The 15,327-nt window shown below is 41.9% G+C and overlaps 1 protein-coding gene across 9 annotated transcripts in view; it reads left to right on the top strand.

Annotated features, from left to right (window-relative positions):
- The window catches only part of PCM1 (pericentriolar material 1), a 223,456-nt gene that overhangs the window by 174,262 nt on the left and 33,867 nt on the right, over window positions 1-15,327 (top strand). For all 9 annotated transcript variants that reach the window (XM_077477374.1, XM_077477375.1, XM_077477381.1 and 6 more), the window contains 2 exons: window positions 4,161-4,223; window positions 5,699-5,825. In XM_077477374.1, the coding sequence (XP_077333500.1) occupies window positions 4,161-4,223; window positions 5,699-5,825 (190 nt within the window). The remainder of the gene's footprint in view (window positions 1-4,160; window positions 4,224-5,698; window positions 5,826-15,327) is intronic.

Genomic DNA, 15,327 nt, shown 5'->3' with positions numbered 1-15,327 from the left:
GCACTGCTACTACCGTATATACTCGAGTATAAGCCGAGATTTTCAGCCTCTTTTTTGAGGCTGAAAGTGCCCCCCTCGGCTTATACTCGAGTCATCGCTGTCTGCCTGCTCGATCAGCGTGTCGAGCAGACAGACAGCGGACATTCTACCATTCAAACGCCGCGCCTCCGCCTTCGCCTGTGATAGGCGGAACACTGAATTTCCCAGCAGCCTGTGTTCCGCCTATCACGGACATCGTCTCATCCTCGTACTACGGACGAGGATGAGACGATGTCCGTGATAGGCGGAACACAGGCTGCTGGGAAATTCAGTGTTCCGCCTATCACAGGCGAAGGCGGAGGCGCGGCGTTTGAATGGTAGAATGTCCGCCGAGGCGCCGACGAAGAGCGGCGATCCTGGCAAGGCACGGGACGGAGGCAAGGCACGGCACGGGACGGGACGGAGGCAAGGCACGACACGGGACGGAGGCAAGGCACGGCACGGGACAGAGGCAAGGAGGCAAGGCACGGGACGGAGGCAAGGCACGGGACACAGGCTCGGGACACAGGTAGGCTGGACACACACACACACACACACATGGACACACATGGACACACACACACAGGGATGGATGGATACACACACACACAGGGATGGATGGATGGAGACACACACACACAGGGATGGATGGATGGAGACACACACACACAGGGATGGATGGATGGAGACACACACACACAGGGATGGATGGATGGATGGAGACACACACACACAGGGATGGATGGATGGAGACACACACACACAGGGATGGATGGATGGACACACACACACACAGGGATGGATGGACGGACACACAGGGATGGATGGACGGACACACAGGGATGGATGGACGGACACACAGGGATGGACGGACACACAGGGATGGACGGACACACAGGGATGGACGGACACACACACAGGGATGGACGGACACACACACAGGGATGGACGGACACACACACAGGGATGGACGGACACACACACAGGGATGGACGGACACACACACAGGGATGGACGGACACACACACAGGGATGGACGGACACACACACAGGGATGGACGGACACACACACAGGGATGGACGGACACACACACAGGGATGGACGGACACACACACAGGGATGGACGGACACACACACAGGGATGGACGGACACACACACAGGGATGGACGGACACACAGGGATGGACGGACACACAGGGATGGACGGACACACACACAGGGATGGACGGACGGACACACAGGGATGGACGGACACACAGGGATGGACGGACACACACACAGGGATGGACAGGCATGTCTCACCCTCGGCTTATACACGAGTCAATAAGTTTGCCAGTTTTTTTGGGGGTAAATTGGGGTCCTCGGCTTATATTCGGGTCGGCCTATACTCGAGTATATACGGTAATCTATCCAATCAACAGCCGAGAACCCCCTAGCAGAGACAAGGTGCATCCCCGTGGGACAAGTTCGAGGGTTCAGCTAAGTAAAATGGGGGGAGGGGCTGGGGGCCGGTCACTGACAGGTGTTTTTTCACCTTAAATGGTGAAAAAACATTAACCTTTACAATCCCTTTAAAACAACTATCTTCTAAAGCTGGCCATAGATGGTTCAAATCATGTATGGGCACGCCGATTGAGCCCAAGTTGATTGATCAACTTGGATACAGCCAGCTTGTCAGATTTTTCCATGCGATTATTTTCAATCCATGTATAGTTGGCTTAAGGGCATGCAGCCATGGTTAGAAGTTTTGAGAATAACACAAATATTAAATTTCACAAGGTCTGCTGCTCAGTATTTTTAGATCTTTTTGTCAGTTGTCAGATGTAGATGGTATACTAAAGTATAATTACAAGCATTTCATAAGTGTCAAAGGCTTTTATTAACAATTACATTAAGTTTATGCAAAGAGTCAATATTTGAAGTATTAACCCTTCTTTTTCAAGACCTCTGCAATTCGCCCTGACATGCTGTCAACCAACCTGACTGTTGGCAGCCCATTCTTGCATACTCAATGCTTGCCAGAGTTTGCCAGACTATGTGGAGTTTTTTTTTCTTTTTGTTCACCCACCTCCTGAAGATTGACCCCAAGTTCTCAATGAGATTAAGGTCTGGGGAGTTTCCTGGCCATGGACTCAAAATGTTTTTTTGTTCCCCAAGCCACTTAGTTATCACATTTGCCTTATGGCAAGGTGCTCTATCATGCTGGAAAAGGCATTGTCTTCGGCCAACTATTCTTGGATGGTTGAGAGAAGTTGCTCTCGGAGGATGGTTTTTGTACTAATCTTTATTCATGACTGTTAGGCAAAATTTTAATTCCACTCCCTTGCTGAGAAGCAACCCCTCACATGAATGGTCTCAGGATGCTTTACTGTTAACATGACACACCCATCGGAAAGGGGATTCATCGAAAACTACTTTACCCCAGTCCTCAGCAGTCCAATCCCTGTACCTTTTGCAGATAAAAGTGCCTCCTTTGCTGCCCTTCTTGACACCAGGTCATCTTCCAAAAGTCTTCACCTCACTGTGCATGCAGATTTACTCACACCTGGCTGCTGCCATTCCTGAGCAAGCTCTGCACTGGTGTTGCCCGATCCTGCAGCTGAATCAACTGTTCCTTGCTGGACTTTCTTGGGTGCCCTGAAGCCTTTACCATTGCAGTGGACATGTTTTTATGGGATCAAGTTAATTTTCATGGCAGAGAGGGACTTTGAAATTAATTGTAATTTATCTGATCATTCTAAACGTTCTGGAGCATATGCAAATTGGCATCATAAATACTGGCCATGGCTCTACACAGAATGTATTTGCTGAATTACTTTTTGTTAGCTACTGCAGCGATGTCATTTTCAACCGCAAGGCTGTTGTTTCCTGTTATTATCTATTGTGATAGTCCTTGGCTCTATTAATGTGGAACGCCTCATTATTGCACAAGGTTTTGTAGGTTCATGTTGGTTTGCAGCTATTGTATGTTGCTCGTAGAAAAAGGGGTTGGGACTTTAAATGAAGCACAACTAAAATAAGGGTCACATGATGGTGGAATCCACAAAGTATACATGAATTACAAATAGTAACAAAATAACATAAGGCAAAGAACACCGTGACAAATTATTGTATGTAGAAGTATCATAATTTACAACCATTCTCAGGATAATACATAATGTAATACAGTATGTAGTAGTATAAAAATAAGGGTTCACCATCAATATATTTGTCATGATAAAAGAACATTAATATTTCATAGCATTGTTGATGTGGAATCTCAGAATCACATGATTATATTGTATAGCATAAGGAAAAACTCTACGCGTTTTGTGGAGTCCATCCACTCATCAGGAGCAGTCATAATTATAGAATCCTATAATAAAAAGGCAAAATGAATGAATGCTGGACATAGGGAAAGAGAGAACAAAGGTAAAATAAATTATTTACCAAACGCTCATACCTTAACAAAGAATGGTTGTGAAGGTATGATGAATTCTTTAAGGCATGTGTATTTGGTAAATAATTTATTTTACCTTAGTTTTCTCTTTCCCTATGTCCAGCATTCCTTAATTTTGCCATTTTTCTTTTTATTATAGTTTTTTTTATAATTGACTGCTCCTGATGAGTGGATAGACTCCATGAAACATGTAGAGCTTTGCCTTTAATCTATACCATATAATCATGTGATTCTGAGATTCCACATCAACAATGAAATATTAATCTTCTTTTATCATGACAGTTATGTTGATTGTGAACTCTTATTTTTATACTGCTATATACTTGTGTATTACCTAAGAATGGTTGTAAATTATGATCCTATTATGTACAATAAATTGTCAAGGTGATCTTTATCTTCTCATGTTAATGTGTTACTATTTGTAATTCACGTATACTTTGTGGAATCCACCATCATGTGACCCTTGTTATAGTTGTGTTTCATTTAAAGTCCCAACCCCTTTTTCTACTGATTTATCTAATACTAGGGATGGAGTCGATTATTGATTTTACCCTTTCATTGCCTCATACAAAGTCTCAACCACTCCCTTACCCCCCTTCCCCTCCTTTTTTTTTATGTAGCTATTGTATGTCATTTTTAGAAGTGCAGATACTTTTTAGTTGTGTGCAGACCTTGCAGCTTTATTCTGATGTTTTCCCGCAGGCACGGATAATGTTGGATGGAGTAGAAAGTTCTGACACCCGAGAGAGTGATGATGAAGACAAGGTATACATCATTATTTGGGTTGTTGTTTTCTCTCCCACCTCTTTGTGAAATCATATGACTGGCTCCCTTACAGATATGGAAGCAGGTTCCTTGAATTTTCACATTAATATTTGTTTGAAGAACTAATATTTTATATTTTTAAAGCTACAATAATACCTATAATCCAGCCCATGAAAGCCATAGTGTTTTTTGGCACATGTAAGGGCCCATTGGCATGCAGTACCTGCCTGGACGCATTTTATTGCAAAGTACAAATTTCTTCTTGCTGGATAGTTAACATATATGCATTTTAAAGGGTATCTACAACATTTTGCATTTACTTTGTCTAGGGATAAAAAGTGGCAATGATATATTTCGCTTTACCTAGGTAAATACAAAATATTGCCTATGAATAGTTCTCATTTACAGCAGGTTATGAGTGTAAGGAAAGTTCCAGAAAGCTGATTTCCTATTATACATTGTCTGGATCTGCATAGCAGCTTAACCACTAAAGCCCCGGACCAATTTGCAGCCAAAGGACCAGGCCCCTTTTTGCGATTCGACACTGCGTCGCTTTAACTGACAATTGCGCGGTGGTGCAACGTGGCTCCCAAAAAAAATTGGCATCTTTTTTTCCCACAATTAGAGCTTTCTTTTGGTGGTATTTGATCACTTCTGCGTTTTTTTTTGCGCTATAAACAAAAATAGAGCGACAATTTTGAAAAAAATGCAATATTTTTTACTTTTTGCTATAATAAATATCCCCAAAAAATATATAAAAAAATGTTTTTTTCCCCCCTCAGTTTAGGCCGATACATATTCTTCTACATATTTTTGGTAAAAAAAAATCGCAATTAGCTATTATTGATTGGTTTGCACAAAAGTTATAGCGTTTACAAAATAGGGGATGGTTTTATAGCATTTTTATTAATATTTTTAAACTAGTAATGGAGGCAATCAGCGATATTATTATTATTTTTTTTTTTTTGTGACTTTGACATTTAGGGCAGAAACATTTTTGGGACCATTGTCATTTAGACAGCAATCGGTGCTATTTAAATGCACCGACTCCTGTGTAAATGGCACTGGCAGTGAAGGAGTTAACCACTAGGGGGCAGTGTAGGGGTTATGTGTTCTTTTTTATTTATTTTTTTATTGTAGGGTGGTGTGGCCTGGCATGTGACGTCACATATTGGGGGAACGTAGGTTAGTTTAGAACAGTACTGTGGGCAATAGTTTCTCAAGCTGCTTATCAGTGAATAGATTCAATGAGTCATAGAAGCCAAAAAGGAGAATCGGTAGCAGCATGCTTACTGAACAGAGGGCAGATTGCTGTCAGCAATCTTTCAGGACTATGCCCATTCTGTAGTGCCAGAGGTCAATAAAATATGATGTATAATTTCTGGTTATTCGGTACCTGTAAATGTTACTATTTAGTCACAGTGTCGCCTTATTGTTAATTTTTTCTATATCTCAGTTGTTGTTATTTTTCCTAGGACAAGGATGAAACGGAGATCGTATCAAAGTCCCAAAACAAATGTATTGATGTGTCTGAAGCTCACAGTGGGAGATCTGACATTTCAGAGGAAGAAGATGGAAATGAGAACATTCCTGTGTCAATCAGTAGGCATTTTTATGTTATACTAGCTTTTTTGAATTTCTTTGTTGTCTGCTAATTTAGTAGCACCTGATGCTTATGTCTCTTGTTCAGTGCATTTTTTTTTTTTTTTTTTTTAATAATTGACCATTTTTATTGAGTTTTAATATTTTCAATACAAAGGTGTAAAACACAATTGAGGGCTGTTAAATAAAAAGGGAAGGGTAATAATAATAACAGACTACTCTGGTAAGTCGTGTAAGTGACTGTCATACATTAGATTTGAGACAATGTCTAATGACATAGGCAGCTATGTTACAGCTCTGTAAAACAAGAGAACAAAATGCTGGAGGAACAGTAAAAGCTTCTCAGACAAACAGACCATTAGGTTTTTCTGTAATTTGTAATAGCATGGCCTGCGTTTCCAGTAAAGAAAAGAAAATAACATATAAAGAGTTGGGGGGGGGAAGGGGGTGGGGGGGTTAAGATGACAATCAGCTGGGCTTGTCCCTCCTGGGCTCCAAGTGTTTACAGTGTACAGGGCAAAGAGGATTCTCGTGGGATCAGGGGGGGGGGGGGTCTATCTGGAGAGACCAAGATTACCATATTGCGTATGTTGGTCCACCTGGTCAAGTGAGCATGCTGACATGGACTCAATAACCTCCACATCCTTGATTCTAGCATAAAGATCAGATAGTGTTGGGGGTGTTTAGTTGTTTCCAGGGAAGGGCCACTAGATCTAGCCGCCATCAGTATATGTGTGGACAGTTTTTTGGCTAGCCCAGGTAGTTTAGAAGGAAGCAGACCCAATAAAAAAAGCCTAGGAGAGAGAGGGATATCCATCTCAAACAGCTGGTGGAGTAGTCCCTGGACTGAGAGCCAGTAAGGCTGAAGGGAAAGGGCAGTTGCAGTAAATGTGGAATAACGTGCCCCAGTCTTGGAGACATCTCCAGCAGTGATCCGTGGCTGATGGGCAATATAGCATGTAGACGAGATGTTGTCGGGTACCAAAGGAAGAGTACCTTATATGTGCTCTCTTTATAGAGCGTGCAAATAGATCTCTTGGTTGCTCAGGACCGTATAGTTGTCCATTGTGCAAGGGATAATGCCTCTCCAAGGTGTTCCTCCCATCTGCGCATGTAACTGTTTCCCCTGAGTTACCATATCATAAGAGTTTATATATGTCTGAGGTCAGTCCTTTCTATGGGGGGCCTGATAAGATTAAGCATTTAAATGGGGATGGCTTGGAGAATTGAAGGCTAGGGGTGAAGGAAAGTGCGTAATGCTGAATTTGTACATAATGTTTTATGGATTTTCAAGTGCACTTTACCCAGCAGGTGTAGTTTGTATATTTCTTTGACCTTTAGTAAAACGGTTGTAAACCGCTGGACCCCCCCCCCCCCCCTTTTTTCTTACCTGCAAGGTAATATAATGTTGCTAGTATGCATTGCATACTAGCACATTATGTTAAACTTGCCTTTAAAACAAAGCTCTTCCAGGGCCAAGCTGTCAGAGCTGTTGGGTCCAGGTTTTACGAACTCCAGCTCTGTGACTGGCACAGGGTTTTGAAGGAACTGGGCACGGGTGATGTCACTGGCTGCATGCAGAGTAAATATCTCCTTGACCGTTTAGGAGATATTTACACTACCTATAGGTAAGCCTTATTATAGGCTTACCTATAGGTAACATTTAGTGATGGATGTTTACCCCCTTCCCGCCGAGCGTACGCAGATATGCGGCCTCAGCTTTCGGGGGTTATACCAGGGATGATGCCCGCAGCTGTAGGCATCATCCCTGTACCATTTTTTAGAACAGGCGATCGGTTTCCAGGGGTAACAACCAATGCGGCTAAAATCCTCTCGATTGTTATCCCGGGTGAGTGTTATGCACCGCTCGGACCGGGCCTCCCGTCCCACTGGGAGACCCGATCCTCGATCCGCCACTTCCAGCGGCTAGAGACAGACTAGCACAAAGCCGAAAACAATGCTTTGTTCCAGTCTCCTGAATGTAAACACAGAAGCAACGTCACTTCCTGTTTACTCGGCTGCCAATGGCGCGGGATTAAAAAAAAATGCAATATTCAAAATCACCGTTTTCGGTGATCTGAATACTTTGAAGTGCAAAGGAGGTATTTGAGGTCTTTTAGACCCCGATCCCTCAATAAAGAGTACCTGTCACAAGGGATGTTTACGTTCCTTGTGACTGCAATAAAAGTGATCAAATTATTTATTTATTTTTCAAACACAATTTAATAACATAAAAATAAGAAAAAAAAATGATAGTTTTTAAAGCGCCCGCGTCCCCACAAGCTCACGCAGCATAGAAACCTCATACAGAAGTCACGCCCGCATATGTAAACTGTGTTGAAATCACACATGTGAGGTATCGCCGCGATCATCAGAGTGAGAGCAATAATTCTAGCACTAGACCTCCTAACTCTAACCTGGTAACCGTAAAACAAAATTGAAAGCGTCGCCTATGGAGATTTTAAGGTAGCATAATTTGTCGCCACTCCATGAGTGCTTGCAGTTATAAAGCGCAAAATGTTTGGTATCTATTTACTCAGTGTAACGTCATCTTTCACATTATACAAAAAAATTGGGCTAATTTTTACGGTTTCGTTTTTTTTAAATTCATGAGTGTCCCTTTTCCCAAAAAGATGAGTTTAAAACACCGCTGCATAAATACCGTATGACATAAAATATTGCAACAATTGCTATTTTATTCTGTAGATTCTCTAATAAAAATAAATATATATATATATATATATATATATATATAATATTTGGGGGTTCTAAGTAATTTTCTAGCAAAAAATATTGATTTTAACTTTAAACACCAAATGTCAGAAATAGGCTTAGTCATGAAAGGGTTACTGCCACTTAAACCACTTGCCGACTAGCCGCCGTCATTCTGCAGCAGGTTAGCACAATCCCGCAAGTCGTTGTAGCTATACGTCGGCTCCTTTAAGCTGGATAGCAGGTGCGCTACACTGTGGGGGGATACCGATGCTTGTGATTGGCGTTCGCGGGCACGAGAAGCAAAACAGGGACACAATACCTGTTCTGTTCTGAGAGGAGATGCAGATCATGAGTTCCTAATAGCTAGGAACCACGATCTGTCATCTCCTATAGTCAATCCCCTCCCGCTACAGTTAGAACACAGTTAACTCCTTCCCTGCTAGTGACATTTATACAGTAATCGGTGCATTTTTATAGCACTGATTGCTGTATAATCGTCAATCGTGTCAAAAATGTCAGCCATAATGCCGCAGTGACCATAAAAGTCAGATCGCCATTACTAGTAAAAAAAAAAAAGAATAATAAAAATGCCTTAAATCTATCCCCTATTTTTTAGATGCTATAACTTTTGTGCAAACCAATCAATATATGCTTATTGCAATTTTTATTACCAAAAATATGTAGAATAATACATATGGGCCTAAACTGAGAAAAAAAAAATGTTTTTTTTTTTTTTTAAAAAAGTAGGATATTTATATCTCTCACATTGTAGAGTGCTGCATAGAGGTGTAAACAGGCTCTAAGACCCCTTTCACACTGAGGCGTTTTTCAGGCGCTACAGCGCTAAAGATAGCACCTGAAAAAAGCCTCCGCTGCAAACCCAGTGTGAAAGCCCAAGTGCTTTCACACTGGGGCGCTGCACTGGCAGGGTGTCACAAAAAGTCCTAACGGCAGCTTCTTTGCAGCTGTGGTGGAGCGGTGAATAATCCACTCCTGCCCATTGAAAACAATGGGGCAGCGTCGTGATGCCACTGCAGCGGAGTTTTGCGGGTGAATTTCACCCCTTTTTGGCCGCTAGCAGGGGGTTAAAACTGCGCCTGATATCGCTGCTTTACTGCTAACCCCTGGGGTGGCTCAGTGTGAAAGGGTTCTAAAGGTTTATGCAGCAAGGCAGCTTGCGCTGAGGGCTAGTAGATTAGTGTAAGAGGCCGATGACAAGAAGCAAATCGGGCTGTAAAAGATCTTGAAGAACATAGGAAGTCTTTAACTTTCAGGTTACACTGCCAGCTACAAGAGGATTGGCCTCTGATAGACGAATTGTAGGCTGCCCAGGATAACCCACCTACTACCAGCATGCCTCAGTTTTTTCCTAGTATCCTGAGAGGTCATCTTTTCTTTAGCTCTGCTAGATAGGTCTAATCCTTTTAAGGAAAAAAAAAAATATATATATATATATATATATATATATATAATATATAATATAATTTTTTTATTTTTATTTTTTTATCCAGTTACACTCTCATCTACATTGCTGTTGCAGTTGTCTCTTTGATGGCTCTGTCATTTTCAGTCTTGGTTAACACATTTATGGAGTGGGCACTGTAAGGATAGTCTGGAAGGGGCAATTGGAGCATTTTTCAGACTCCATTCTGGTAAAAGTTAGTTGTGGAATGCTTTCTGGGTCCCGAGCCACTGGATCTGATTCACCACTTGCCCTTTCTCTGAAGAACAGTTTTAGTGGGGAGGCCAATTGGGTTGAGCATTAATATCTGCTCCGTTTGAATAGGTTGCCGGGCACAATCTTTTTCTGTTCTGTTTTGCCACTGAAATGGTTAACACTGGGAGAATGAGTGCTGGTGTTACTCTCTATACAAGGATGTTCTCCATGCATGCTCCATGTATTTACACCTTGAGGAAACATGTTCTGCTGCTCCTTCAGCTTGCAAGGAGTCGCATGGAATTTTGATTTATTACTGCTGACAGTGACTTTGGTCACCTCCAACCCTCACATACTACCATCTGTGTTTTTTTTACTTGGCGCCTTGCCTCCTACTTTGAACCTATACATTACTTTATCATCATGCAATCGTAGTATATGTGATTGCAGACACAGAGGGGACAGTCCCACTGTACCAGACACCCCAAGTCCACTTTCTACTAAAAACTCTGGGGCTGATTGCAGCACAGCTATTGGTGCTGCAGAGTCTATCTGCAGCCTGCAGTTATGTTGCCCTCTGCCCTTGCATCCATCCATCCATTCCTTCCTCCTATTCCTCTTTCGCTCTGTTGGGTGTGGTTGGTGTTTTGCCTGTATCTTTTCAGCTACTTTGCAGTACAGCAAGGAACAGAAAACCCTGTAGTATTACTGCGCTCTTGCTAAACAAAATTTTGCATATGCAGACTACTTAAAACTGTAGGAAAACAATACAGGACATACAAAGTACTACAAATATGCATATGACACACATGCATAAGCTTCTAACCTTCCTAGCAAATGAGCAATTGGCACTGGTGTGTATGCTATAGGGATACATTAAAAAGTAAATTAGCTTGCATTATAGCTGGTTTGCGATCCCGAGGCCGATTAAGTGATTGCAGAAAACAGGGTTCTCTTATAGTGTAGATTTAGTGTCATCTCCAAGTCTCATTTTTAACTTGTGCTGCTGGCTGCTTGTTTCGAAAGTTTGAGTATCCATTCCCACACTGACATATCCTTTCTACATCGGCTTATGTGAGAAGCATTTTTTAACACGAGCTCTAGATGGTAGTGTATTATCATACATGCCATGGGTCAAAAGGTCAAGCTATTGTTAATTTTTATTAACATAACTTGGGTCAAATGTTTGTTAGAAACTCCCTTTAAAACAATGGCAGCAGCTAAAAATTTGTACATTGCACATATAAACAATATTTTCCATTTCCTCATTGTATTTCAGGATAGCAAACACTTTTTGATAGAGCAGTGCCATGTTTTTAAATGTTCCTGCCAGAGAATGAGGTTTACACTTGAAAACCTTTTTTATTTTTATTTTTTTTATTTTTTTTTTAATTTAAAGTCTGATGTAACACAGCTGGATCCATTGATTTCAAGGTCAAATAATGATCCAGGCAAGGCTGGTGAAAAGACAGGATTTGTTCAACTTCCTTAGATGGAATTTAGTGAAGTCAGTTCTTTACCTTCTCACCAAATGTTGTCTACCTTGAATTCTTTGAGGCAGTGTATACTAGATCTAGTTCCACCAGTCCCCACATACCCCAATAGGCACAAAAAGTCAAAATCTATAAAGCCTTTCCCTAGTCTTGATTACGCCAATTGGTCTTCATCAGGGGCGGACTGACAACTCATGGGGCCCCCAGGAAATAGGAGATTATGGGGCCACACAGTATACAAAAACACACACACACACACACACACACACACACACACACACACTATGCAATCACACACACACACACACACACACACACACACACACACTATGCAACACACACACACACTATGCAACACACACACACACACACACACTATGCAAACACACACACACACACACTATGCAAACACACACACACACACACACACTATGCAAACACACACACACACACACTATGCAATCACACACACACACTATGCAATCACACACACACACTATCACACAGTATACACAGACATGTACACATAGTATACACAGACATGTACACATAGTATACACAGACATGTACACATAGTATACACAGACATGTACACATAGTATACACAGACATGTACACATAGTATACACAGACATGTACACATAGTATACACAGACATGTACACATAGTATACACAGACATGTACACATAGTATACACAGACATGTTTCTATTGGCTGAGAAGGTACTGGAGAGGATTTTTACCTACTGTCCCTGGTTTTACTGAGGCTGGCAACCCTGATGGGGTCCCCTAGTGATCCAGGGCCCTCGGGCAGTGCCCGAGTGGCTGAATGGTCAGTCCGCCCCTGGACTTTATGTAATGATTGGCTTAATTCCAAGAGGCTATTTACCCATACCTACTACCCCTATGTCAACAATTTCAAAGGAAATGTACTGTTCCCTCTGTGTACCCAGCTTTTCTTATGCTATTTTGTATATATGCTGTTTTATATATAAAGACATTCCCTCCTTTTAATGATTCAGTTAATTCAGTTGATAGGCGTTTGGAGACCCTTTTGATGTTTGGGCTGGCAGGTCCAGCCTTGCAACTGGCTATTGCCATCTTACCTTTTGCCCAAAGTATAGCAGACTGGGTTGGAAAACCCAATATAGACAATAATTAGCTTTTTGCTAGATTACAGCTCTTGCCATTGGGCTTACTACTCTGCATAAACACCATAGAAAATGTGATTAATCAAATTTCAACATCCCTCTAGTTTTGGTGCATATGTGCAGAATTTTATGCCTTAAAGGCTGCAGAACTGACGTCACACAGCTGATCCACCCACGTGCCTGGAGTGACACCTGGCTCAGACTCTCAGCGAGCCACCGAGAGCCTGAGCCAGCTGCTCCAACCCCCTCCACAGCTCAGTGGGCAAGTGAACATTGGGGGTTGGGTGGGTAGAGCAGACAGCAGTGACTAATAAAACTCTAGATAGGGGAGATGGCGCTGTTCAAATAAAAATAGTGAAAAATAGTCGTGTATGTTTAAAAATGTATAAGTGACGAGTGCTGGTGTCTACCAATAAGCTACACAACTATTTTTCACAAATTTTATTTGAACAGCGCCATCTCCCCTATCTAGAGCTATATTAATTTCTGGACCTCACTTTGGTGGTATTCCTTTATTAGGGAGGCTGCAGTTCAGGTTTTTCCTAAGCGTGGATATTTGCATTTTAATAGCAGTGACTTATAGTCACCAATTTTCTGCTCAGGGAGCACTGAGAACTGAGCTTTCAGCGGTGTTAGATCACTCCGTTCTCAGCCTTAGAGCTGGCGGGAGACAAATGCAGCATTGGACCAGCTAACTATTTAAAAAAAAAAAAAAGATACTATTCTAATCCTATACAATTTTTGTAGCTGCTGACTTTTATTTTTCAGAAATATGAGCTCCTCTTTACATTTTATGAAAGAGCTACAATGAGTTTTGACTAATCCTTTTTGGAGCGCTTATTGGGCAAAAGCATCCTTATTTGAGTCCTCCTCGCATCCTTGTTTTACCTAGTGTCTAGGGTTGTTCCTGACATGCTTATTCAGGTTTCTTGTCTTTAGTGTATGACTGACCTTATGTTCATGAACATGTTCTCGGCACCCCACATTGTCCTTCTCTGAGAAATCCTCCTGGATTATGCTATTGAGCTCTTCAAGAGAGCCAATGCCTGAATTTTGTTTCCACTTGGGGTCATGGGTAACCTCCTGTTCATTAATTGGGGAGGTTAACTCCATTATCTTGATCTTGCTTTTCGCATTATTACCTTCGCTTATGACCCTCAAACTCCATTCTAAGGTCTTGATACACCAGTCTTCCTGTACAAGGCTTGCAGATTATTGGATTGCGGGTCTATTGAGTTGAAAAGCCATCTTGCTCCCTTTAACCACTTCAGCCCCGGACCATTTTGCTGGTCAAAAACCAGACCACTTTTTGCGATTCGGCGCTGCGTCCCTTTAACTGACAATTGCGCGGTCGTGCGACGTGGCTCCCAAACAAAATTGGCGTCCTTTTTTCCCCACAAATAGAGCTTTCTTTTGGTGGTATTTGATCACCCCTGTGGTTTTTATTTTTTGCGCTATAAACAAAAATAGATTGACAATTTTGGAAAAAAAAACGCATTATTTTTTACTTTGTTATAATAAATATCCCCCAAAAATATATATAAAAAAAAGCATTATTTTTCCTCAGTTTAGGCCGATACGTATTCTTCTACATAATTTTGGTAAAAAAAAAAATCGCAATAAGCGATTGATTGGTTTGCGCAAAAGTTATAGCGTTTACAAAATAGGGGATAGTTTTATGGCATTTTTATTAATACATTTTTTTTTTTACTAGTAATGGTGGCGATCAGCGAGTTTTATTGTGACTGCGACATTATGATGGACACATCAGACATTTTTGACACATTTTTGGGACTATTGTCATTTATACAGCAATCACTGCTATATAAATATATAAAAGTGATTAGGGGTGTGTTACTAACTGTGGGGGGCTAGGCTTTCATTTAGTGAACACTGAAATCTGCTGCAATCACATGGAGCAGAGATCAGCGTCACTAGTTGCTAGGCAGAATGGGGAAATGCTGTTTATAACAGCATTTCTCCGTTCAGCCACCCCGTGAGATGATCGCGGGTATGCCCGCAGCGATCGAGTCCGCGGGACCCGCGACCGGACTCACGGGGGTCCCGACCGGCCCGCGAGCGGGCAGGGCGGCAATAAAGATTGGACATACCTGTACGCCAATATGCCTGCCCGTGCCATTCTGCCGCCGTACATTGGCGTGCGCCGGTCGGGAACCTGTTAAACTGTAACCATGTAATCATCTTTGCGTTCTTGGCTTTATTATAACAGTGCTATTATTTTCTAACTTAGAGAACCTTGCATATTATGTCTTGTGATTTTCTTGACATCACTGGAAATGAAAACCCTGCAATCTTCCTCATTGTGTAGCTCAGTGTTTTTGAAGACTCCAGAAGCTGAGACAATAGGAACTAATCCCTTTCCTTGGGGTCTAAAGCTACTCGAATATAGCAATTCCATAATATACTGATCATAAGAGTGTACATATGTTGTGCACCCAAAAGTGACACAAACAACCCTGGTATGT

The sequence above is a fragment of the Lithobates pipiens genome, unplaced genomic scaffold (genome assembly GCF_037356315.1).
Source record: "Lithobates pipiens isolate NorthernLeopardFrog02 unplaced genomic scaffold, aLitPip1_a1.2 Scaffold_13, whole genome shotgun sequence".
Classification (NCBI taxonomy): domain Eukaryota; kingdom Metazoa; phylum Chordata; class Amphibia; order Anura; family Ranidae; genus Lithobates; species Lithobates pipiens.
Note: the sequence above shows the minus strand (reverse complement) of the source record. Positions and strands in the feature narration are given on the sequence as shown.